The sequence below is a fragment of the Carcharodon carcharias genome, chromosome 28 (genome assembly GCF_017639515.1).
Source record: "Carcharodon carcharias isolate sCarCar2 chromosome 28, sCarCar2.pri, whole genome shotgun sequence".
NCBI lineage: Eukaryota > Metazoa > Chordata > Chondrichthyes > Lamniformes > Lamnidae > Carcharodon > Carcharodon carcharias.
Genome location: NC_054494.1, coordinates 15,646,725 through 15,671,239, shown reverse-complemented (window position 1 = coordinate 15,671,239; position 24,515 = coordinate 15,646,725). Strand labels below are relative to the sequence as shown.

Below are 24,515 nucleotides of genomic sequence, written 5' to 3'. Positions count from 1 at the left end.
AGGTGAGAGACCATTATGTATTGATATGGGGAGAGGATCTGGATGTCCTAGTACATGTATCATAGGTAGTTAATGTGGTAGCATAGCAAGAAATTAAAAGGGCAAATAGTACGGTAGCCTTTCTGCAAGGAGCTTGGAGTAAGGATCTCTTTCTACAATTATATAGAGCTTTGGTGAGACCACACATGGAGCACTGTGTACAGTTTTGGCCTCCTTGTTGAAAGATAGGTATAGTTGCTTCAGAGAGAACAAAGGTTCACGAGATTAATTCCAAGGACGAAAGGGTTGTCCTGTGAGGAGAGATTGAATAAACCGGGCCTGTATCCACTGAAGAATGATCAGTGACCTAACTGAAATGCATAGAGGGTTTGGCGTGGTAGATGCCTTTCTAGCCTGACTGGAGAGTTTTGAACTTGGGCGTCTAGTCTCAAACTAAAAGGCAGAACTTGAGATGGGGGGAAAGATTTCTTCACTCAGAGGATTGTGGAGCTTTGGAGTTTTCTACAGCAACAACTTTCAATTATATGGCACCTTGCAAAAACATTGCAGACCTCCCCAACGTGCTTCATGGGCGCATTATCAAACCAATTTTGATAGAGAGCCACATAAGGAGGTACCAGGATAGATGATCAAAGAGGCGGGAGTTAATTAGGGTCCTAAAGGATAAAACAGAGGCAGAGAAGCAGACATGGTTTATTCGGAGTCCAGGGCCTTGGCAGCCGAAGACACGGCCACCAGGGGTAGAACAATGAAAACCTGGGATTGGCAAGAGGCCGGAATTAGATGAACGCAGTTAGCTCATAGGGTTTTGGGGCTGGGGAAGATTACAGTGACGGAGAAGGGTGCATCCAAAGGGACAGGAAAACAAGGGTGTGAACTTTGCAAACAAGATGATATAGTTATAATTTAAAATCAGAATATTGTTTAAACATAGAATGCATGACTTGGAAATTATTTCTTTGCATCCTGTGGCAGAATCGCCGTGCCCGCTGGCATCGGGTGTGCTCGGGGTGAGCGGGCAACATGGCGAGAAGGCCACAAGTCGGTTTCACACTGTCATGAAGCCAGTTTGCGATCGTCCGCTCAGCTCACCGATGGCGGGGCCGCATTTCCCACCCTCGGATGTTGGGAATCTCATTTTAATACATCTGCATATTATTATAAGGCCCGCCCGCCGGAGTCGTTCTCCCCCCCCCCCCCACCACACCCACGCTGGATTGTCCCCCCACGTTGGAGCGATTGCACATCGACATGTTCCACAACAGCGTATAGAAGGCGTGCAGTTACAGGCTGCACTTTGAGGGGAGCTCCGAGTTGGGTGCACAGTAACGTTGCAGAGCGCTCACCCGGGGGTCGCCTGTTGGACTTCAAGGCTGAGGCGCGTTGGAGGGGTGGGGGGGTGGGCAAGGGCTGCCCTGCGGTTAAAGGTAGAGCACACGCACATGTTGGGGAGGGAAGCAGCGAAGTATTAGGGAAACCTTGTATAAAGCGACCATTCCTCTGCATCTGGGACAGTTCTGACGCAGCCACATTGATAATGGTTGGAGTCAGAACTATAGCTTCTCTGCCCACTCGAGCAACACAGAGGCACGAAGGTGCCACCAGGTGCTCCAGAGCTTTTCACCCCTTGGGCACTGACTGCAAAATAATGAGCATTTTAGTGGACTGCAGAACAGTTGGATGACTGGGCACATTGTACAATCTCCTTGCTAAAACTGGCCATGGAGCAGTCACTGGTGGAGACACTCACAGCTCCTTGCAATATCATCATCCTGGTTTGGACCAGTCTCCCCCATGGTTCAAGCTAACAGCGCAGCTTTGCAGTGCAGGTTAGGAGAATGCCTGTACCTGAGCTGAGAGCACAGCCTGCAGTCCAATGGGCAAAGCCGCTGCCAATTGGTCAGGTGGAGAGGGGCGGAGGTGGGTGGGGTCTCGGGCAGCCATGCAGCGCACTGAACTCTGGCCATCCAATTGGTGGCTAGCGCTCTCTGGGATGTGTTAAGGGGCCTTCAGACTTAACCAAGGGAGCTTCTTAGTCCACCCGAACTAACCCACCTGCCTCTTTCTTTCATCCTGCAGGAGGAGTACATCAGGAGCATGGAGCCTGGTGAAATAGCCTTATGCCTCGTGGCTTACAGAGAGCAGAGATGATGGAGAAGAGAGCGATAGAGGCAGAGGAAGGATCAGCACCCTCGGGAGAAGAGGCAGCTGAGGCTTCCGCACATGCTGCTGAAGAGCCACAGTGAGCTGTCGCTGGTCAGCACCTATCTAGACCCAGGGTCTATAAACTGCACCTTTCATTCCTGCAGATGACAGACAACTGAAGACTGCACATGTCCAGGGAACTGGTCAGTCACATCTGCCCCCTACCGCAGGATTTGGCACCACGGGGACATGGAGGGTATCCACTGCCAGTGGCCGTGAAAGTGATCGAGGTGCTCAGATTTTACACCAGTGGCTCCTTTCAGGGCTCCACAGGCGACCTCTGTGGGATATCTCAACCCTCCACCCACAAATGCTTCCATGAGGTCATGGACACTATCTTCGCAAGGACGCACAAGTTTGCGTATTTTGCTCAGGACCAAGAAAACCAGGACGCAGGAGCGCAGGGATTTGCCCAGATCTCGGGTTTCCCACAGGTGCAGGGTGCCATTGGCTGCACTCACATGACGCTCAGATCTCCATCCCAACAAGGGGTCAACAATGTCAACTGCAAGGAATTCCGTTCACTGAATGTGCAGCTGGTGTGCGACCACCACAAACACATCCTACAGGTGTGAGCACGGGTTTCCAGGGAGTGTGCATGACTCATACATTCTCAGTCGGTCACAGATCTCTGACATCTTCCAGGGTCCATAGAGGCTGCAGGGACAGCTCCTCACGGACAAGGGCTACCCGCAGACGACATGGCTGATGACACCTATGTGGTGGCCTCAGACTGCAGCAGAGTGAAGGTATAATGAGGCTCGTGCTGCAACTCGCAACTTGGTGGAGCAAACCATCGGGATGCTGAAGATGGGGTTCAGGTGCCTGGACAGGTCTGCTGGAGCCCTGCAATACAGGCCGCAGTGTTTGTAATGCAATCCCATTGCCTGCTGCACCCTTCGCAACCTGGTGCTGCAATGGGTAGAGGAGCTGGCTGAGGAGATGCTGGGGCTGAGGGTCTCCAGTCTGGCTGATGGCAGTGCGCATACCCTCTGTGATAATGCTCCGGTCACGGAGACACAGTGGAGGCCTGAATAGTCGCTCAATTGCAGGAGGAGGATGATGATATGCAGTGAGGACACTCCATAGATCTTCACATTACCTCTGAGAATGTCTGACTCTTGTCTTGGCTGAGGGCAGCTCTCTTGTGCTCTGTGATCAGGGCCATATCATAGAGACGCAGCCATGAAACTTTAGAAGCATCTGATCCTTTGTCCGCCTTCAGCAGCTGAGCCCTTCAGGAGCACAGTGTCACTGGTCACAGATGCTGAAGAGATGGGGGCCTGCCCCTCCTTAAAGGTGCTGAGAGCACACAGAAAGAATGACGGAATCTGTGACCCTGCCCACTATATCCCAGCAGCAATGACCAGCACCATCGAGGTGCAGGCATCAGTAATGTGTCCAGGGAGTGTGAGGCTGGACCGTCACTGTGGTCTGAAGGCTGCACAGAGCACAGGGAAGAGGCCCTGGACTGAGACACCTGCCTTTATCTTGTGCAGAAAGGTTTCACATCTGAGTGACACGAACACTGCTCATCAGAATAAGGAGCCACAGGCAGGGAGACATTCTTGGGAGTTTATTTCCAAAGTGAACAATATATACAATTGATTAACACCCATGCACAGGCTGTGCAACTACATCTTCTTAACTTTCCTAACCCTGCCCCTCTGTCTTGCTGCTCCCTGGACATCCACAGTGGAGGTGGAGGCAGCCTGCTGACTGTGACACCCTGTCTGTGATGACCTTGGCGGGCGTCCTCTGGAGGGCTGAGACTTGGAGGTTCCCGACCTGCTTTCGGGGTCCTGCTGTGTGGCAGTGGCACCCTCCTCGGCCTGTGGAGTTGGAGCTGCTGAAGTCACAGGAAGAGGGGATTCGGATGGGCCGGTCACTTCCAGAGTCACCTGGGTGAATGGCCCCAGGGTGTGCACCTGCTGATCCCCCTCCCTATAGGTGACCAAGGGTCCCTGACTGACTCCTTGAGGGGAAGGGGTAGCTGGAGTGAGGTCAAGCTGCCCCCACCACTCTCCTGAACACACTGTTGGAGGCCAACTACGGCATCAGTGATGGAGTTCAGTCCGCACAGCAGTGCAGGAGCAACATCCTGGACCAAGGTCTCCATGGTGGCCGCCATCCTACCAGTGTTGAACTCGGTGCGTTGCAATGCCGGAGCTATCACCTCAGCCTGAACACGGACGGACTCCTCCATCGAGCCTTGCAATCTGAGGAGTGTAGCGGACATCCCTTCCTGGTGTTCCCGAGCTTGTCTTTGCAGCTCCAGCAACTGTGACATGACCGAGTCCAGAGGCTCATCACCTGATTCTGACTCAGCAAATTTCTGGCCTCCAGCAGTCCTCCGAGTGCCAGGGGCCTGAGAAGTCCCTGCCTGCACCTGCTGTGGATCAGACAGTGCGATGTGCTCACCAGATTGTGATCCTGAGGCAACTCTAAAGCTAGGTCCCATCGAGGTGTGTGTCTCTGCGCTGGTGGAGGGTGTGGGTGAGCGCTGTGATGGGACTTCAGGGAGGGTACCTCCAGATTCCTCTTCAGAGGTTTCTTCGGAGTTTGATTGGAGGCCCTGGGTCATGGACTCTCTTGGCAGTTTTCCAGATGTGCCTGTGAAAGCAAGAGGAGATCATTAGTGCATGGCAGTGGCCTGTGAAACAGGACACATCACTCACAGCCTGGCTGTCTGTTGGATGTTGCACTGCTGGACCCTCACTTGGTGGAGCACTGCCAACCTCACCGTCAGCACAGGACCGGTCCAGATCCTCGCTGGCCAGCTGGATGGCTCTGTTTTCAAAGCCTTTGAGGACCTTGATTTCAGTCATTCCTCCATCGGTCTGTGACCTCTCCTGTTGTGTCAGCTGGTCCTGCATGGATAGAGATGGAGAGAGTGTAAGCGGGATGCCTGCCAGGCCAGATGATAAGTATACCTGGCCTGTGTGGGTGGTGAGTGGTCCCATGGGTGGGATGAGAACAATGACTGTGTGTGTGAGAGAGTGAATGGTGATGTCCCTTGAGCTGGCAGTGAGTGAGATCCCTGTGGGTGTGTGATGGGTTTGTGAGTGTGTGAGTTGAGAGTGATGAGAAAAGTGACTTACCCTGGCGGAACGGAAAAGATCATTCACCCTCTTGCGGCACTGGGTGGCTGTTCTCTTTTGCAGAGCGTTGGCGCTGACCACCACTGCCACTGCCTCCCAAGCTGGATTAGTGAGGTTGCTGCCTGTCCTGCAACCAGAGCAGGAGGTACAGGACATCACAGTGAGCACCCACTGTGTCTAAAAGGTGCTCAAGGGACACATCATTGTACCTGGGGGGGGGGGCTGCAGTCTTTTTGCCTTTCAGGGCCATGTCTTCTGTGCTGCAGTCATGAGCTGGAAGTGCTGAGAGGTGTACGCGCGGCTGGAATTTAAATATGGCACCTAGCTTGCTGTAGCAGCAAGGTTATGGTGTGGAGGGTGAATGGGAGCCCACCCACCATGGAAACGGCATGTTTCCCTGGAATGTATAATTAATGTGGCGGGTTTGGGATGATACAGCGTGAGAAGCTGCCACTGCGGCTGATGTGTAAAGTGTTGTTTTACCTGCCCGCTACCGCACTTAGTGCAAATCTGGGGAGATACTGCCCTTGGTCGAATTAATTCCCGACCTTTAACCTTTCACCTGTACACTGCAGACCTTGACTTGCTCTGTGCAGTGCCACAGGAGATCTATAACGGTGTGTGAGTGAGCGAGTCAGTGAGTGATGGGGGTGTGTGTGTGTTTGCGCCTATATGTAATGTTCAGGGTCGCTGAGTAAAATTCAGGTAGACAGTAAGATGTGGATTTCAGGTAGACAGTAAGATGTGGATTTCAGGTAGACAGTAAGATGTGGATTTCTGGTAGACAGTAAGATGTGGATTTCAGGTAGACAGTAAGATGTGGATTTCTGGTAGACAGTAAGATGTGGATTTCAGGTAGACAGTAAGATGTGGATTTCAGGTAGACAGTAAGATGTGGATTTCAGGTAGACAGTAAGATGTGGATTTCAGGTAGACAGTAAGATGTGGATTTCTGGTAGACAGTAAGATGTGGATTTCAGGTAGACAGTAAGATGTGGATTTCAGGTAGACAGTAAGATGTGGATTTCAGGTAGACAGTAAGATGTGGATTTCAGGTAGACAGTAAGATGTGGATTTCTGGTAGACAGTAAGATGTGGATTTCAGGTAGACAGTAAGATGTGGATTTCAGGTAGACAGTAAGATGTGGATTTCAGGTAGACAGTAAGATGTGGATTTCAGGTAGACAGTAAGATGTGGATTTCAGGTAGACAGTAAGATGTGGATTTCAGGTAGACAGTGAGATGTGGATTTCAGGTAGACAGTGAGATGTGGATTTCAGGTAGACAGTAAGATGTGGATTTCAGGTAGACAGTAAGATGTGGATTTCTGGTAGACAGTAAGATGTGGATTTCTGGTAGACAGTAAGATGTGGATTTCAGGTAGACAGTAAGATGTGGATTTCAGGTAGACAGTAAGATGTGGATTTCAGGTAGACAGTAAGATGTGGATTTCAGGTAGACAGTGAGATGTGGATTTCTGGGTCTGCCTTACTAGCAAATGAAGTGCAGAATCTCTCCTTTAAAACATTTTCTTGGAAACACATTTAGCCTGGGTTGAAGCAGAAATAAAAGCAAAAATACTGCGGGTGCTGGAAATCGGAAACAAAAGCAAAAATTGCTGGAAAAACTCAGCAGGTCTGACAGCCTCTGTGGAGAGGTAGACAGAGTTAACATCTCGAGCCCGTATGACTCTTCATCAGAACGTTTTAGCAAAGGTTTATTTGCAAATATAGCCCAATGTAAAATGCAGCAAAGCACAGCAGATTACAAAGGCAAAAACAAACAAGAGAAGGCATTGCCAAACGTTTCTTCATGATGTTTTAAAGGAAGAAAGGCTTGCATTTATATAGCAGCTTTCATAACCTCAGGAATTCTGAAGTGCTTAACCTTTTGTTTTCTAACCAGTGCTGTATTGTACGAAGTTTGGCAGCTAATTTGCAAGTTCTCACATGCACAAGGTGGTAATGACTAGATAATCAGTTCTTGTGTTGCTGAATAAGGGATAAGTATTGACCAGGGCATCAGGGAGATCTCCCCTTCTTTTCTTTGAGTAGTGCCGTGGTATCTTTTACATTCTCCTGAGATGGCAAAATGGGCCTGGGTTTAGCTTCACATCAGAAAGAGGGCACCTCCGACAGTGCAACACTGCAGAGTCAGCCTGGATGATGTGCTCAAATCCCTGCTGTGGGACTTGAACCTAAACTTCTGACTCGGGCATGAGTATCCTAGAATGAGCCACAGCTGATGCTGATCTAACCGTGCCAAGTCCTACCACGCTGTGCCAAATCCGACTGCAGTCATTTGGATGACGATATAATGAATCCTGAGAATCTCAGTGTGCTGAAAAGGGAGAATAAGTTCACATGGTGCTTGTATAATGAGATATCAGCATCATGAAAAGCTAATGCAGAGAATATCTTTAAGATTTGGCATGTGGGAGTGTTACTTCAGAGCCTTGTTTGGTGTCTTCTTTGCACGTTTACTCAGTTCAAAGTTCTGGGATGCAAACCAATTCCAATTTTGTTTTGGCTTTATGTCGTGTGTTTGCATTGGGTTGTAACTAAAGTCTAGCATCTTGTTCAATATTTTGGAGAGAGCTTCTTTATCCTTCCCAGGCAAGGCTGGAACCTTGGCTGCATTATTAATATCAGGGGGTAGTATTTCCCTTTACTTTGAAGCTAAGATTAAAAAATAAGGGCAAGGGCAGTAGGTGCACCATCACGTCCAAGTCACGCACCATCCCTACTTGGACATATATCCCCATTTTTCATCGGTGCAAGGTCCTGGAACTCCTTCCCTAACAACACTGGGGGGGGTACCATCACCACATGGACTGTAGAGGTTCAGGGAGAAGGCCCAACACCATTTTCATAGAATCATGGAAAGTTTCTGGCACAGAAAGAGGCCACTTGGCCCATCGTGTCTTTGCCAGCTGGAAATCGAGCCACCCAGCCTAACCCCGCTTTCCAGCATCTAGTCCATAGTCCTGCAGATTCCCGCACTCCAGGTGCACATCCGGACACCTTTTAAATGAGTTGAGGGTTTCTGCCTCTACCACCCTTTCAGGTTATGAGCTCCAGACCCCTACCACCCTCTGGGTAAAACATTTTTCCTTATCTCCCCTCTAATCTTTATACCAATCACTTTAAATCTCTGCCCCCTGGTCACTGACCTCTCTGCTAAAGTAAACAGGCCCTTCCCATCCACTGTATCCAGGCCCCTCACTATTTTATACATCTCAATCACATCTCCCCTCAGCCTCCTCTGTTCCAAGGAGAACAACCACAGCCCATCCAACCTTTCCTCATCGCTGCAATTCTCCAGTCCTGGCAACATCCTTGTAAATCTCCTCTGCTCCCTCTCCAGTGCAATGACATCCTTTCTGTAATGAGGTGACCAGAACTGCACACGGTACTCAAGTTGTGGCCTAACTAATGTTTTATATAGCATATCCTCCCTGCTCTTATGTGCTATGCCTCAATTAATAAAGGAAAGGATTCCATATGCCTTCTTAATCACCTTATCGACCTGTCCTGCTACCTTCAGGGATCTGTGGACATTCACTCCAAGGTCTTTCACTTCCTCTACCCCTCTCAGCATCCTCCCATTTACTTCATCTCTTTCGACCTCCCCAAATGCATCACCTCCCGTGTCTCTGGGTTGAATTCCATTTGCCCCTTTTCTGCCTGTCTGACCAGTCCAAATAAAAGTCTCAAGGGCAACTAGGGACAGGTAATAAACACCGGTGTTACCAATGAGGCCCACACATGGAGATTTAATTTTTTTTAAAGTTGTATTTATTTAGGTTCTTATCACATCAAAGTGTGAAACAATTTCATCCAATCACAGTTGCAACAATCCCACTGGTAATAGCGCTATCAGGGCACGGAAGTTGCTAGGTATGCATGCACAGTTTTGATTTAGTTACATGGTGGTTTATAAAGACACTGGCTGGAATTTTCTGGTACCACAGGAAATTCCCCCCCAAAGCCAACTGGCTGGTGGGCAGGACCGGAAAATCCCAGCCACAGATATATAGGGAGGAGGTTCTAAGTGGTCTGGCAGGCAGGCTTAAAGGTAGATCAATCTCCAGGCCCAGATGAAATGGATCCCAGGCTGTTGAGTGAGGCAAGGGAGGAGATAGCAGGGGCACTGGCAATAATTTTCAAAGCCTCTCTAGCCACAGGAGAGGTGCCTGAAGACTGAAGGACAGCCAATGTGGTACCGTTATTCAAGAAGGGAGGAAGGGATAAACCAGGGAACTAGAGACTAGTCAATTTAACCTCAGTGGTGGGGACACTATTGGAAGCAATTCTGAGGGATAGAATTAATCTACACTTGGAGAGACAGGGATTAATCAAGGACAGTCAGCATGGTTTTGTTAAGGGGAGGTCATGTCTGACCAATTTGATTGAATTTTTCAAAGAGGTAACTAGGTGTGTAGATGAGGGCATTGCATTTGTTGTAGTCTATTTGGGCTTCAGCAAGGCTTCTGGGAGACTGATAATGAAGGTAAGAGCCCATGGGACCCAAGGCAATTTGGCAAATTGAATGCAGAATTGGCTGAGTGGCAGGAAGCAGAGGGTGATGGTTGAGGGGTGATTTTATGACTGGATGCCTGTATCCAATGGGGTTCCAAAGGGATCGGTGTTGGGTCCCTTGCTGTTTGTGGTATATATAAACGATTTAGACTTGAATGTAAGAATTTGCAGATGACATGAAAATTGGTAGGGTGGTAAATAGTGAGGAGGATAGCCTTAGATTAGGAGGACATAGATGGGCTGGTCAGATGGGCTGATCAGTGGCAAATGGGATTTAATCCGGATAAGTGTGAGGTGATACACTTGGGCAGGACAAACAAGGCACAGGAATACAAGTTGAATGGGAGGACCCGGGGAAGTACCGAGGATCAGAGGGACCTTGGTGTGCACGTCCAACGGTCTCTTAAGGTAGCGGGGCAGGTAGATAAGGTGGTTAAGAAGGCATATGGGATACTTGCCTTTATTAGCCAATAAAATAGAAAGATGAGGGCAAAATGTATGACTTTAAAATGATTAAATGCCTAGCCTAATTAAGCCCCCACCCTTTAAATATATGTCAACTGCAGACTATATCAAATGTGTAATGCCATTAGGAAATTGACCAGTATGGTCATTAAACTAATGGCCATGAAAAAGAAAAGAAGGAAGTGCATCTCTATAGCGCCTTTGACGACCACAGGACATCCCAAAGCACTCTAGAGCCATGTACTTTAGAAGTGTTTGCGCTGCTGTACTGTACTGTAGGAAGCAGGGCAGCCAATTTGTACACAGCAAGTTCCCAGAAACAGCAATGTCCAGATAATCTGGGTTTTTTTGTGATGTTGATTGAGGGATAAATATTGGCTAAAATGTTGGGGGTGACCAGGTCACAATTTTCCCACACCATTTTTTTGTTTGTCCAAACCATGAGGGGACTGTCACTTATTGGAATTATTCTACATGCTTGTTTTCCATTGGTGGATTTTTTAAGTCTGTCACTACATTGAACTATTAACTAGTGACAGTCAAAACTTACAATGAAAGGTTACTCTGTTTCTCTTTAAGGCAAGTGACTATTTGAAAAGCCTCAATAAAAACAGTGACCTGCAGGATCTTTCTGAAGTATCCACCACAAAGGCTTTCCTGGCTTTTGTTCAGTTACTGAGGGAAGCAAAGAAGATTGACATCTTGAACATGCTGAAGAAGGCAGCTGGCAAAGAGATGTGAGTCAGTACTCCATGTTCCTTTCACAATTATAAATGTACATATGCTTAGGAATCACTTCCCCTTTGGCAGGCATGCACTCATCTCAAGTTTAACAAAGTACAAAAGTGGAAGCGCTTCTCTTTTCAGTGTTCTGGTGCCATCAAAAAAAGATCAGGTCATCCAAATCATTGATAGAGATTGTAAATAGCTGGGGCTGTTACTGGGGCTGGAATTGATCCTTGTGGTACCCCACCAGTCGCAGGCTGCCAACCTGAAAATGACCCATTTATTCCTACTCTCTGTTTTCTGTCCATTAACCAGTTCTCAGTCCCTGTCAGTATATTCCCCTCAATCCCATGTGCTCTAATTTTGTTTACTGACCTCTTGTGCAGGACCTTATCAAAAGCTTTCTGAAAACCTAAATATATTACATCCACCAGTTCCCCCTTATCTATTCTGATAGTTATAGCCTCAAAAAAACTCCAACAGGTTTGCTAAACATGATTTTCCTTTCATAAACCCATCTTGACTCTGTCCAATTCCACCATTAGTTTCTAAGGGTCCAGTTATCACATCCTTAATAATAAATTCTAGCTTTCTCCCTGCAACTGATGCGCCCAGTCTGACGTCCACTAAATGCTATGGAGGTGGGTCCATTTCTAGGGTGACTTTAGAAGAAGGGTAAGGCCAACAGCAGCAGGAGCCAACCTGCCTGTCCCTTGGACAAAAAGAAAGTACTGCAGTGGCTGGAAATCTGAAATAAAGACCAAGAGTGGCTGGGAATACCCAGCAGGTCAGGCAGCAATCCGTATGGATGGAGAAACAGAGTTCATGGTTCAGGGTGATGACTTTTTGTCAGAACTGGAAGATGCTGACTTTGAAGCGCATCGAAAATCAGGGAGACAGAAAGAACGAAGCAGGGAGGCCTGTGATCAGGTGATGGGCAGGAGTGGTCGAAGAACAAAAGTGATGCCAAAAGCAGGTGATGATGAGACAACTATAAAAACAACAGATGGGTCCAGAGGGACTGACAGCATGGATAAGGAATCTTGGCCGCGAGTGAAAGATACAGCGAGTAAACTGGACTTTATTTCGTATGTTGGTCACGTGCCCTATCTTATCTTGAGGAGTACAGATTTCTCCAATCACCGGTCATTTTTGAGTTGGTGGGGAGGGCAGAACTGGGATGGTCGACACATGTAGTAGCATCGTAATCATTAGCCACAAAGGTTTTCCTCCCTGTGCTTTTCCTGACAAAGTGGTAGACATGTTCTTTTGGAGGGTGTTGACGATTCCACCAAAGTCTCCTTGCACACATTTACACCTTTACTTGGTCAGGCCTTCGGTCACTTTTGTGGGCTGTTTACTATCAGACGACACTAATTGATGATAAATCGCAGGCTGTGAGTGGAGTTTTACAAAATGTGAATGCGGAGTGTGGCAAGAAACAGGTATGAGAATTTTCACCACCATTCAATACATTAAATATGCTGGATTCCCATTCTTTCGTTAACATATTCCCTTTGGAGATGACTTCCCGCTTGCGACTGAAGCTAAATTGCAGGTTCATTAGAGGATTGCAATTGTTTTGATCACCTGTGACGTGTTCTAGCTCCTTTCTGATAGACTCGGCAACAGCAGCGCAGACAGAATCATCACTGAGTGCACTCTCAGAATACCTGGATTTCGCCAAGGAAGCCCAGATTCCACAGCTGCGGACATTCTTGTATGCCACTGCCTTCTCTTCACACCCATCCAAAGAGCTTTTGCACATATTGCTGGTACGTATGAACCACCCATTACAGGACTAGTAACCCTGGCACAACCTTACATGCTACCTGTGTGCCTGAGCACAAGGAAGCTGACCTTGCCCAACAATATGAGGTCAGTTGATTTAAATAAGTTTGCGCCACTTGTGACTCAGCAAGCTGCAGGGGTGGGATGTGAGGTCCCAGCAGCCGGTAAAGGGCTGCTTTCTTGCCGGTAAATTGCCAGCAGGTTTCCCTGGGTTGGGAACAATATCTAGAGTCCAGGAGGTTTCATTAACACAATGTCTGCTTCAGCACCTGTTCTGCTTACAAAGTATTAGGAAGTACATACGTTGCAGAGACAGGCCATTCAGCCCAACAGTTCGATGCCAGTGTTTGCAATCCACACGAACCTCTTCCCACCCCTCTTTGTCTAACCCTATCAGGATATCCTTCCACGCCTCATTCCTCATCGACTAACGTAGCTTCCTCTTAAACACACCTCCATGTAATTCGCCTCAACAAATCCTTGTGGCAATTTCCACATTGTAACCACTCTCAGGATAAAGGCATTTTTCCCGAATTTCTTACTGGATTTATTTGGGACTATGTTATATTTATGGCCCCTAGGGCTGGTCTTGTCCACAAGTGGATGCATCTCCTCCAGTTGTAGAGATATAAATTGAAATATTTTCGATGGCCCTGTGATGACACTGGCACCCTGCATGTAAATTATAAGCCAGTGTTCCTTCATGCTGCTCAGCCACTTGCAATGTGACATGTTCAAAGCCATTGTACTCCATGCTTCATAATACAGTAATAGGACACCCCTTATCACATTATTGGCCCCAATATTTGTTTTAGAATTAGAATACTATACAATGAATTCCACAGCCAATGAGGTACTTTTGAAGTGCAGTCACTTTTATAACATAGGAAACATGGCAGCCAATTTGTGCACAGCAACCTCCCACAATCAGCCACTTAATAACAACCAGATGAGCTGTTTTTATGGGTGTTAGTCCAGGGAATAATATTGGCCAAGACACCAGGGAGAACTCTCCTAATTGTCTTCAAAATAGTTCCATGGGATTTTTGACGTTCACCAGAGACAGCAGACTTGGTTTAATGTCTGATCCAAAAGTCAGCACCTTCAACAATGCAGCACTCCCACAGTACTGCACTATGGTGTTACGCAGATTTTGTGCTCAGATCTCCAGAGTGGGACTTTCTCACTCAAGAGTTATCACTGAGCCATGGCTGACACACAAGGTAAGGATATGTTATCATGGCTGTTCAAGTTTCATACTGTTTGAGTTGAGAAGCTGTTTTTTCCAAAATTAATTGTACTGAAATGATGCATTCTGAACATGCTATAGTTCTTTGATCTAATAAACAAACTGAGTTTATAGACTTTTTAGCTTTCAATCTGCCACTCATGAAAGAAAACTTGCATTTATATATATACCCCAGAGATGTGACATATAAGTCGACCTTTGAAGACTCCAAAAGTCATTCCAAAAGGGTTCAGGTGGGAGTCAACTTATACGCCGAGTTTAAATTGTGAACCGCCGGCACTATGGTTGCCAACCCTCCAGGATCGGCCTGGACTCTCCAAGAATTGAAGATCAATCTCCAGGACACTGCTATGTGCAACCCTGGAGAAATATCATCGGGATGTTAAAAAAGATTGGGGTCTCTTTTGTCCTTTTCTTTGAACATTTCTTTTTATCAGATATAGAAAACTTTGAAAATTGAAGGGGTGGGAAAAGACTGTTTGGCTGACAGTCAAGCTTCATCCAATTGGGTAATGAGTCTTTTCGCTTTCCAATTGACGTAGGAGGGCAGTACATCACAAGGATGGATGTGTTGGCCGACTAATGGCTGGAGCATGGGAGCAGGTCATGTGCTGAAACCTCCAGAAGTACATAGTTGGCAACCCTAACGGGTGTGAGTGGTCACCATTTTGAAATGTGAAAAAAAATTCATATTAAGTTAATGTGACGTGGTTTATTGAATTAATTCATTCTGAGTCACTTTGGCTATGACATCATCATAACAATCCCACTCTGGATCAGATTTGGTGCCTTTTGTTTCAGAATCCTCCCTCCACAACAAATCATCTTCCTCTCCATCCACTGAATTCGATATTCATCATTTCAGCTTATATTCAGCGTGTACTTAACCAACAGTCCAAAGCCTGATTGGTAACCCATCTACCACCTTGAACACTGACTCCATTCACCATCACACCATGGCTACTGTGTACACTCTCCATAGGATACACTGCAGCAACTCACCAAGTCTTGTCTGACAGCACTTTCCAAACCCACGACCCCCATAGAAGGATGAGGACAGCTGCTGCTTGTCACTGCCATCAACTCCTAGCTCCCCTCTAAGTCCCACAACATCCCAACTTGGATATTGCAATTCATCCATTGTAGCTGGATCAAAGTCCTGGAGCTTCCTACTTGACAGCAGTATGAGAGTACCTTCACCTCATGGACTGCAAGGGTTCAAGAAAAAAATCACTGTTACCTTCTCAAGAGCAACTAGGGAAGCCAGAGAACCAAACGAGGAAAAAATCTCTTTGACCTTGCCCTCACTGAGCCACCGGTCAAAGATCCACCCGTCTACAGCAGTATTGGTAGGAGTGAGTGCTCACACTCAGGACACCATCATGTTGTGTGGCACTACCGTCGTGCTAAATGGATAGATTCATAATGGCACAAGAAGCTCAAAACCGGGCTTCCGTTAGGTGCTGAGGGCCATCAACAGCAGAATTTATTGCACCACTATCTTTAAGCCCATAGTCCAGCAAATCCCCCTCTCTGCCATTCCTGTCAAGCCAAGGGATCAATCGTGGTTCAGTGAGGACTGTAGGAGGGCATGCCAAGGCAGCAACAGCAGGCATACCTGAAAATGAGGTACCAGCCCAGTGAAGCTACAATATAGGACCACAAACGTGTTAAATGGTAGAAGCAATGTGCTATAGACAGAGCCAGGTGAACAATGGATTAGATTAAAACGTGGGTGGAAGAATTGAGCTCCAAATCTGTGGTGAGAGTGACTGCCCTTGACATCAAAGCAGCATTTGACCGCGTGCGGCATCAAGGAGCCCTAGCAAAATTGAAGTCAATGGGAAACAGGGATAAACTCTCCACTGGTTGGAGTCATACATAAAGGAAGATGGTTATTGTTGTTGGACACTATTCATCTCAGCCCCAAAACATTGCTGCAGGAGTTCCTCAGGGTAGTGTCCTAGGCCCAACCACCTTCAGCTGCTTTATCATTAACCTTCCCTCCATCATTAGGTTTGAAGTGGGGATGTTATTAACATTTGCGCATGTTCAGCACTCTTCGTGCCTTCTCAGCTACCGAAGAAGTCCGTGTCCACGTGCAGCAAGAACTGGACAACATCCAGGCTTGAGCTGCTAAGTAACAAGTAACATTCACATCACACAAGTGCCAGGCAATGATCATCTCCAGCAAGATAATTTAACCACCTCCCCTTGACATTCAGCAGCCTTACCATCGGTGAATCCTCACCACCAACATTCTGGGGCATCACCATTGACCAGAAACTTAACTGGGACAAGCCATATCAATACTGCGGCTACAAGAGCAGATCAGAGACTGGGAATCCTGTGGTGACTAACTCACCTTCAGACGCTGTCCACTATCTACAAGGCACAAGTCAAATGTGTTGTGAGGAATACTCCCTGTAAAACAGCCTGCTTGACCCATCCACCAACTTAAACATTCATCCCCTCCACTACCAGTGCACAGTGGCTGCAGTGTGTACCATCTACAAGATGTACTGCAGCAACTCACCTCCTTCAAAATCACCATCAGCCACCTCCAAAAAGAAGGCCAGCTGGTACACATTACCACTTGCAAGTTTCCCTCCCAGCGTCACACACCATTCCAACCTGAAAATATATCACCATTTCTTCACTGTCACTGGGTCAAAATCCTGGAACTCCCTTATTTACAGTACTGTGGGTGTACCTCTACCAGATATAATGCTGCAGGTCAAGATGGTAGCTCACCAACACCTTCTCAAAGCCAGTTAGGAGTGGGCAAAAAATGCTGGCCTTGCCAGTGATGCTCAGCCCCCACAAATTAATTAAAAAAAGAAAAAATATGTGAAGGTTTAACATTCAAAGAAAGAAGAAGCTCATATCTATTATCCATTGTGAACTCCACATATATCAACACCCTGGGGGATACCATTGACCAAAAACTGAACTGGACTAGCCATATAAATAATGTGGCTACAAGAGCAGGTCAGGGGCTCGGAATGCTGTGCCGTGTAACTCACCTCCTGACTCCCCAAAGCCTGTCCACCATCTACAAGGCACAAGTCAGGAGTGTTGTGGAATACTCCCCATTTGCCTGGATGAGTGCAGCTCCAACAACACTGAAGAAGCTTAACACCATCCAGGACAAAGCAGCCGGCATGATTGGCACCACATCCACAAACATTCACTCCCTCCACCACCGACGCACAGTGGCAGCAGTGTGTACCATCTACAAGATGCACTGCAGGAATTCACCAAGGCGCCTTAGACAGCACCTTCCAAACCCACGACCACTACCATCTAGAAGGACAAGGGCAGCAGATGCATGGAAACACCACCTGGAAGTTCCCTCCAAGCCACTCACTGCCCTAACTTGGAAATATATCGGCCGTTCCTTCACCGTTGCTGGGTCAAAATCCTGGAACTCCCTCCCTAACTGCACTGTGGGTGCACCTGCACCACATGAACTGCAGCGGTTCAAGAAGGCAGCTCACCACCACCTTCTCAAGGGTAACTAGGGATGGGCAATAAATGCTGGGCTAGCCAGCAATGCTCACAACCCGGGAATGAATTTTTTTTAAATGACATTAAAGGAGCAGGAGCATTGTTCTGAAACTCTGAAGACTGAAATGATCACAGCAGTCTGGACCACAATCAGGTCAAAGCACTGAGCTGTCAGATTAAGATAATGAAGTCACTTATGATACCATCAAAAGAAACTTTGCATTGTGGCCTAAGACATGTCCTGGCACTCTGGTGTGGCTTCCACATTTCCACTTATAATGGGTATCCTTACCCGCTGCCAGCGCCTACTGGAGATTTAGGCACCACCACCCATAATTTTCCATTTGTTCATTTTGATTGATGACAAATTGTGAGTGGCCGAGATTCCGATACAGAGCAATGGTGGAAATCTGAAATTTAAAAACGGAATATGCTGGAAGATCTCAGCAGGTCCAGCAGCATCTGTGGAGAGAGAAACAGAGTTAAGGCTTCGAGTTGAACTTTCAGAACTCAAGAGGGCGCAGTCCCTCAGTAAGCAAGGTGTTAGTTAACCAGTGCTGGGACATTAACCTGGTCATTCTCTTACAGGCTAAGCTTAAGGGTAAGATTGCAAGCAGAGAAATCCAGGAGACGATCACTTTGGTGACTGGAGCAGTGATTGGCAAGATGTGCCAGAGGAACTTGTGTAAACTCCAGGTTAGTAGTTCCAAACACTATTGACCAGATGCTAACGTGCAGATCAGTAATTCATAATCAGGGTTCTTCACACCTGGCAGATGAAATTGCTTTCCCATTGACAAAGCAGAGGGATGGTGGAAAAGGCTTATTTCGAATCAAACCCCATCAATTTTGAAATAATTATCATCCCATTTCAGATGTCCTGGGGTTATCTTTAGTCGTTGTTGCTGAGCGATCTGGGAAGTTAAGGAAAGGGATGGGAAAGCTGATCAGCAAAATGCTACTCAACAGATCCAGAATAGCAGTTATTAGCCAAGCTTGAGATATTTGTGCATCTCAACATGTCATCCTCCTGACCTGGAAATGGTTACAGACGTAAGGAAGAAAATGGGGAGAAAAATTACAACCATCTGTTCACTCATAATTTGTAAGGTTGAATCCACAATTTTAATTCATAGCAAACTCTGCAGTCTGCAGCAGCACAGTAACTTGTTAGACAATTGCAATGTGAATCGTTAACCCTTTTGACATTTTGCTATTCCTCTTGAGTTTTAAGAGTTAGTTTTGGCACTATCACTTGAGACAGAAGGTCAAGGATTCAAGCGCCCACACTAGACTTGCTAATAAGCCTCTTCCACCGTCCCTTAAATATGGTCCAATATGCATCTCTAGCCCAGCTCAGTTCATCCTCTCCAAATGGGTTTAATCAGCTGGGCTAGTGAGGTAGCTAATGGCCACGTTCTGCTGTGTGTCAGCTGTGGCTCAGTCAGCATTCCCACCTTTGCATCAGGCTATTGTGTGTTAAAATCCCACTCTAGAGACTTGAGCACCAAATTCAGAGTCATATTCCAATACAGCACTGCACTATTACAGCTTCTGTCCTTTGGATGAGACATTAAACTGGGGGCCCTTTAGCCTTCTTGGGTGGATGTAAACGGTCCCATGGAATTATTTTGAAGAAGAGGAGGTCAGTTTTCCCCAGTGACCTGGCCAGTATTTATCCTTCAATTAACATCACAAAAATTTATCTGGTCATTATGATTGGTCATTACTGTTTGTGGGAGCTTGCTGTGGCCAAATTGGCTGCCATGTTTCCGACATTACAGCAGTGATGACACATGCTAAGGTCCTGAAAGGTACAATATAAATGTCATTGTTGAAAAAAGAGATATGTTGCTGAAGCTTTTTGTCTTACACTCATCAGGACAAACGCAAGAATGTCAAACTTCAAACGTTCGCAACAATTTCCACTAAAGGAGAAGAGGGTGCTGATTGGTTGGCAAGTCAACTCTGATTGGCCGAGGCATTGCCACGGAGACTGGGGAGTCTATAGTTGCTTTCTCCATGGCAACACTTCAGTCAATCAGAGTCAACTTGCCAATCAATCAGCACCCTTTTCTCCTGTAGTATAAATTGTTGTGATAGTTTGAAATTTGACATTCTTGCGTTTGCCCTGATGAGTGCAAGACGAAAAGCTTCAGCAACATGTCTCTCTTTTCAGCAATATTCAAGTTCTGTACTACCAAGCCATTGTTAGTATAATTATAATATAGTGAAAATATAATTTTTTTAATTCAAAATACTTCAGTTTAATTAGTAACCAATTAGCTTGTTGCTGGCTGAGAAGGAGAATGGATTTTAAACTTTTAATGCCATCTGCGGTAGAATCTGGCACATTCATGAAGTACTAAACATAATGAACTAGCTGTGACTTGGCCAAGTACATTATAGAACTGGGAGCTGAAAGTATCAGGTGAACCCAAACTCAAATCTTGACCTTACTGAGTTCCCTATCTCGGTTGGTAGGGGGAGAGAGAGATAGGATGATGGAAATGCTAAAATATACCTCATATCAGGGGCTACAGAAAGGAAATTCCCATTCCCGAACAATATCCGACGACTCCTGCAGTAAAGTAGGAACAAGAGCATGAGGTATTCACATCTCAGCCTTAATGCCTCATCACTCAGATCATTCTCAGTCCACGAAGACTGATTACATGGGCAAGGTACTAGTGGGGAGTGGGGAGGGTCGGCGGTGGAGGGGGGGTGCGGGTGCTCCCTCGTGGAACTGGGACACCTCGACTTTTTTTGGAGTATAAGCTGGTGGGGAGAGAGGTGGTGGAAATAGTAAGAAAGTGAAATTAAAGATAAGCAAGTTACAGTATCAGACCAAGCCAGAACCTTATGTTTGTGATTGTTCGCAGGAGGTGGAGGCTGCAAAGAAAGTTATCTTGGATGGGCTGAGTGCGGCTACAGAAGAAGCGGATGTAAAGATGTATCTCCTAGCCCTTAAGAATGCACTTCTTCCAGAGACCATCCCACTTCTGTTAAAATATACAGAGTGGCAGGCAAGCTCTGTGGCAGCCATTGCTGTGACTGTACTGCAGCGGTTTCCAAGTGTCTATATCAGCGAGGAGGTAAAGCCACACACAGTGGTGTCTTCCTTAATTTTTAAGCAACTGATAGCCACCTCCCCTTGCAGCTCACCAGATTGAGCCCGTCTCCACTCCTGCGTCAGCCCATCTGCTGCTGAAACCCTCACCCACGCCTTAGTTACCTCCAGACTCGACTGTTGCAATGTTCTGCAGGCTGGCCTTCTGTCTTCCACCCTCCACAAACTAGAGTTCATCCAGAATGCTGCTGCCCTTACCCCGACTCGCACCAAGCTTGTTCACCCAATACCCCTGTGCTCATCGACCCAACATTGGCTCCCAGCCGAGCAAAATATCTGAACTTAAAATTCTCATCCTTGTTTTCAAGTCTCCCCGTGGCCCTGCTCCTTCAAATGTCTGTAATTTCCATTAGCTCTACAACCATACGTGATCTCTGCACTCTTCCGATCCTGGCTCCCTGATTTCAACCACGAGCGGCCTTCTGCTTGCCGAGCTCTAAGCTCTGGAATTCGCTTCCTAAAGTTCTCCAGCTCGCCACGTCTCTCTCCTTCTGTGAGCTGCTCCTTAAAACTTACCTCTTTGACCAAGCTTTTTGGTTACCTTTCCCAATAGCTCGGTGGCTCGTTGTCAAACTTTGTTTGGTATCGTTCCTGTGAAGTGCCTCTGTTGCGTTATAGGAGCAATATAAATATCAGTTGTTCTTTTTGCCGAAGCCTCAAAATTGAGCCGGGTTGGCTGCAGACAAGATTAATTGTCGGAGAGGGAGCTGTTACACGGTAGGTGGTGGTCCAGATTCTTTTAGTGAGCCCTGGAAGGGAACATCTGCTCCTACAGGATCTTTGAAAATAATTCAACAATCCCTTTGTCAGGCTTTCATCACCCCTGGGATTGGTGTGCAATGCAATGCACCGACCTGTTCTGGCATAAAATGGCAATCTTATTTACATCAAAAGGACCCACATGAAGAGCGGACCATCGCCTGAAACAGGCAGGTGCTCTGGACACCCGATGGTAGGCCCCTTTCAAAATGAGAGCCGCTTTCATCGCTGGTAGCAACAGGGCGGGAAGGCAGCTGACTCCATTTTGAAACTGTTAATGACAGGCAAGATGAACCCCAATGGCTCAAAAATGGTTTTCCGCCCTTTTTTTGAGGTGCGAATTCTGAAAAAGGCTTCACTGTATTATAATTGGTTATATCTGAGGCAAAAAGGATGGAAGCACAGGATATCCCAAGACAAATCCCACAAATTTACCGAATATTTTGCTGCCCAACGTTGTAGGTGGAGTCCGCGAGGCTGGCTTCTGATTAATTGAGTGATTCTGTAGAAAGCCTAGCGGAGTATAGAAAGTACAGGGGTGAAGTAAAAATGGTAATTAGGAAAGCAAAGAGAGGATACCATAAAAATATTGGAAGGTAAAATCAAAGAAAATCCTAAGGTGTTTCACCAGTACATTAAGAGCAAGAGAATAACTAAGGAAAAGGTATGGCCAATCAAAGATGTACATGGTAACTTGTGGGTCGATACAGAAGATGTGGGCATGGTTCTCAATGAGTACTTTGTCTCTGTCTTCACTAAGGCAAGGAATGATGAAACCATTCTAGTTAAAGAGGAGTGTGAAATATTAGATGCAATAAGCATAGTGAGAGAGGAAGTGCTAGAGGGACTGACAGCCTTGAAGGCGGATAGATCACCAAGGCCAGATGGATTGTATCCCAGGCTGTTGAAGGAAACACCCCAAGATCTCTGCATTTCTCCACTTCAGGTCTCATGCCCGTCTCCAGTTTTTTCCACCATTTGCAGCCACGCCTTCATTACCTACCTAAGCTCTGGAGTTCCCTCCGTAAACCTTTTGTGAGTGCACCTCAAAGTGGGTGAGAATGTCTAGTGCTGCATTCTTATCCATTGTGAATGTGGCGTGATGATGAACTGATGCCCCTTGCATCAAAGTTTAGATGGGGCCACATATTAAAAACTAACTTTCTGACTCTGTACCTCTGGCAGGGAGCTCTGCCCAGATAACATCACTCACAGGGAGTGCCACTCAAGGAGGGTCACCCACAGCGAGCCTCGCCCGCACATAATGTCACTCACAGGGAGCCTCGCCTGCTGGGATTGTCACTCATAGGGAGCGTCACTCAGGGAGTATCATCCACAGGGAACGTCACCCGCAGTGAGTGTCACCCATAGTGAGAGTGAATCTAAATTTGGGCAGGTGCAGCACATGATTTCCCATTTGAACCAACAGGTGGGGCACACCTGAGACCCGATGTGTGCTCCCACCTTGGAGTGCTTCCCTCTGGGAGTGCCGAGTCACACCTATAAAGTTTACATTCACTCTCCACTTGTTTACATAAGATTCCAATTCGAGTTTGCAGTCTATCTGCCATTGAGGCAAAAGTGCTGAAATCAGCCCTCTCTGAAACTTGGACCATGAGCAGTCATACACAAATAAACTAACCAGTGAGAAGAAATGGGATAAAAGGTAGCCTGGGCTTCGAGAGCCAAATTGGTTGTGGTGGAGCGGAGACAGGAGTGTACTTGAGGGCAAAAAGCCAAACACCCTTATACTAAACAAATGTCACCACTGAATAAGGAACTGTAAAAGTCAGTGGCCTGCTTTGTGTTGCTGATGGCCTGTTACATGTATAAAGATTTTACTTATTCACAATTAGGTGAAGAAGCAGATGAACAGGATTTTTCACCAGAGCAGAAAGCCCTATGGAGTAACTGTGCAACTGGCTGCACTCGATGTGATTCTAAATAACCATCCTACAGAAATGGAATTGAAAAATATCTTGCTGTCTGTTGGAGAAATAGAATCTGAACAATCTAAGTATGTCGCAGAAAAACTGCAGAGTATTCTGCACTCTGATTATCATCCAGCCAGGTGAGAGCAAAGTTAATGATAATTTAGAAATGCATGTTCTTTGCAACAGTCATAGACTAATACGAGCTTTTGGGGAAAGATGCCTCTGCTACTGTAGTGTCAGAGTATGAGCTAAAATGTGGAAAGTTCCTCCCAAGCAGTGGGATTATTATTAACAATATTATTGACAAAAAGGCAGCACAAAACCCACTAAAGCAACTTGTGAGCTGAATTTAGGACCCAGTTAAACACCTAACACAGAATTTCCAGCATAGAAACAGCTTATTCAGCCCAATGCCAGTGTTCACGCTCCACACAAGCCTCCTGCAACCCAACTTTGTCTCGCCCCACAGAATATCCGACCATTTTGTTCTTCCTCATGTATTTACCTAGCTTCATCTCAAGGAGGTGAATATAACCTACTTAGTAATAGATTCCAACAATTTCCCAATGACACACGTTAAGCTAACTGACCCGTTTTCCTGCTTTCTGTCTCCATCCTTGAAGAGATGGGTCACATTTGCTCCAATCCGATGGGACGTTTCCAAAATTTAGGGATATTTTGGAAAATTAAAACCAATGCATCTACTATCTTAGCAGCCGCTTATTTTAAGACTGTAGGATGAAGTCCATCAGGACCTGGAGACTTGTCAGCTTTTAATTCTAATAATTTCCTCTTTACCCTTTCCCTGATGATTTTAATTCTTTTAAGTTCCTCCCTCCCTTTCACCTCCAGATTCACAATTATTTCTGGGATGTTATTTGTATCCTCTACAGCGAAGACAGATGCAGAATATCTGCTAAATTCATCCACCATTTTCTTACCTTCTATTATTAATTCCCCATTCTCACTCTCTGGAGGACCAACATTCACTTTACTTACCCTTTTCCTTTCGAAATACTAGTAGGTAGGGCCATTGAATATTTTTAAGACAGAGGTAGATAGATTCTTGACTAACAAGGGAGTCAAAGTTCATTGGGGATAGGG

General features: G+C 46.4%; 1 protein-coding gene across 2 annotated transcripts in view; it reads left to right on the top strand.

The window, feature by feature from the left end:
* LOC121270737 (microsomal triglyceride transfer protein large subunit-like) overlaps positions 1 to 24,515 on the top strand; it is a 95,581-nt gene that overhangs the window by 58,110 nt on the left and 12,956 nt on the right. For both annotated transcript variants that reach the window (XM_041176116.1, XM_041176117.1), the window contains exons 8-12: positions 10,892 to 11,049; positions 12,645 to 12,813; positions 18,177 to 18,284; positions 20,471 to 20,683; positions 23,334 to 23,548. In XM_041176116.1, the coding sequence (XP_041032050.1) occupies positions 10,892 to 11,049; positions 12,645 to 12,813; positions 18,177 to 18,284; positions 20,471 to 20,683; positions 23,334 to 23,548 (863 nt within the window). The remainder of the gene's footprint in view (positions 1 to 10,891; positions 11,050 to 12,644; positions 12,814 to 18,176; positions 18,285 to 20,470; positions 20,684 to 23,333; positions 23,549 to 24,515) is intronic.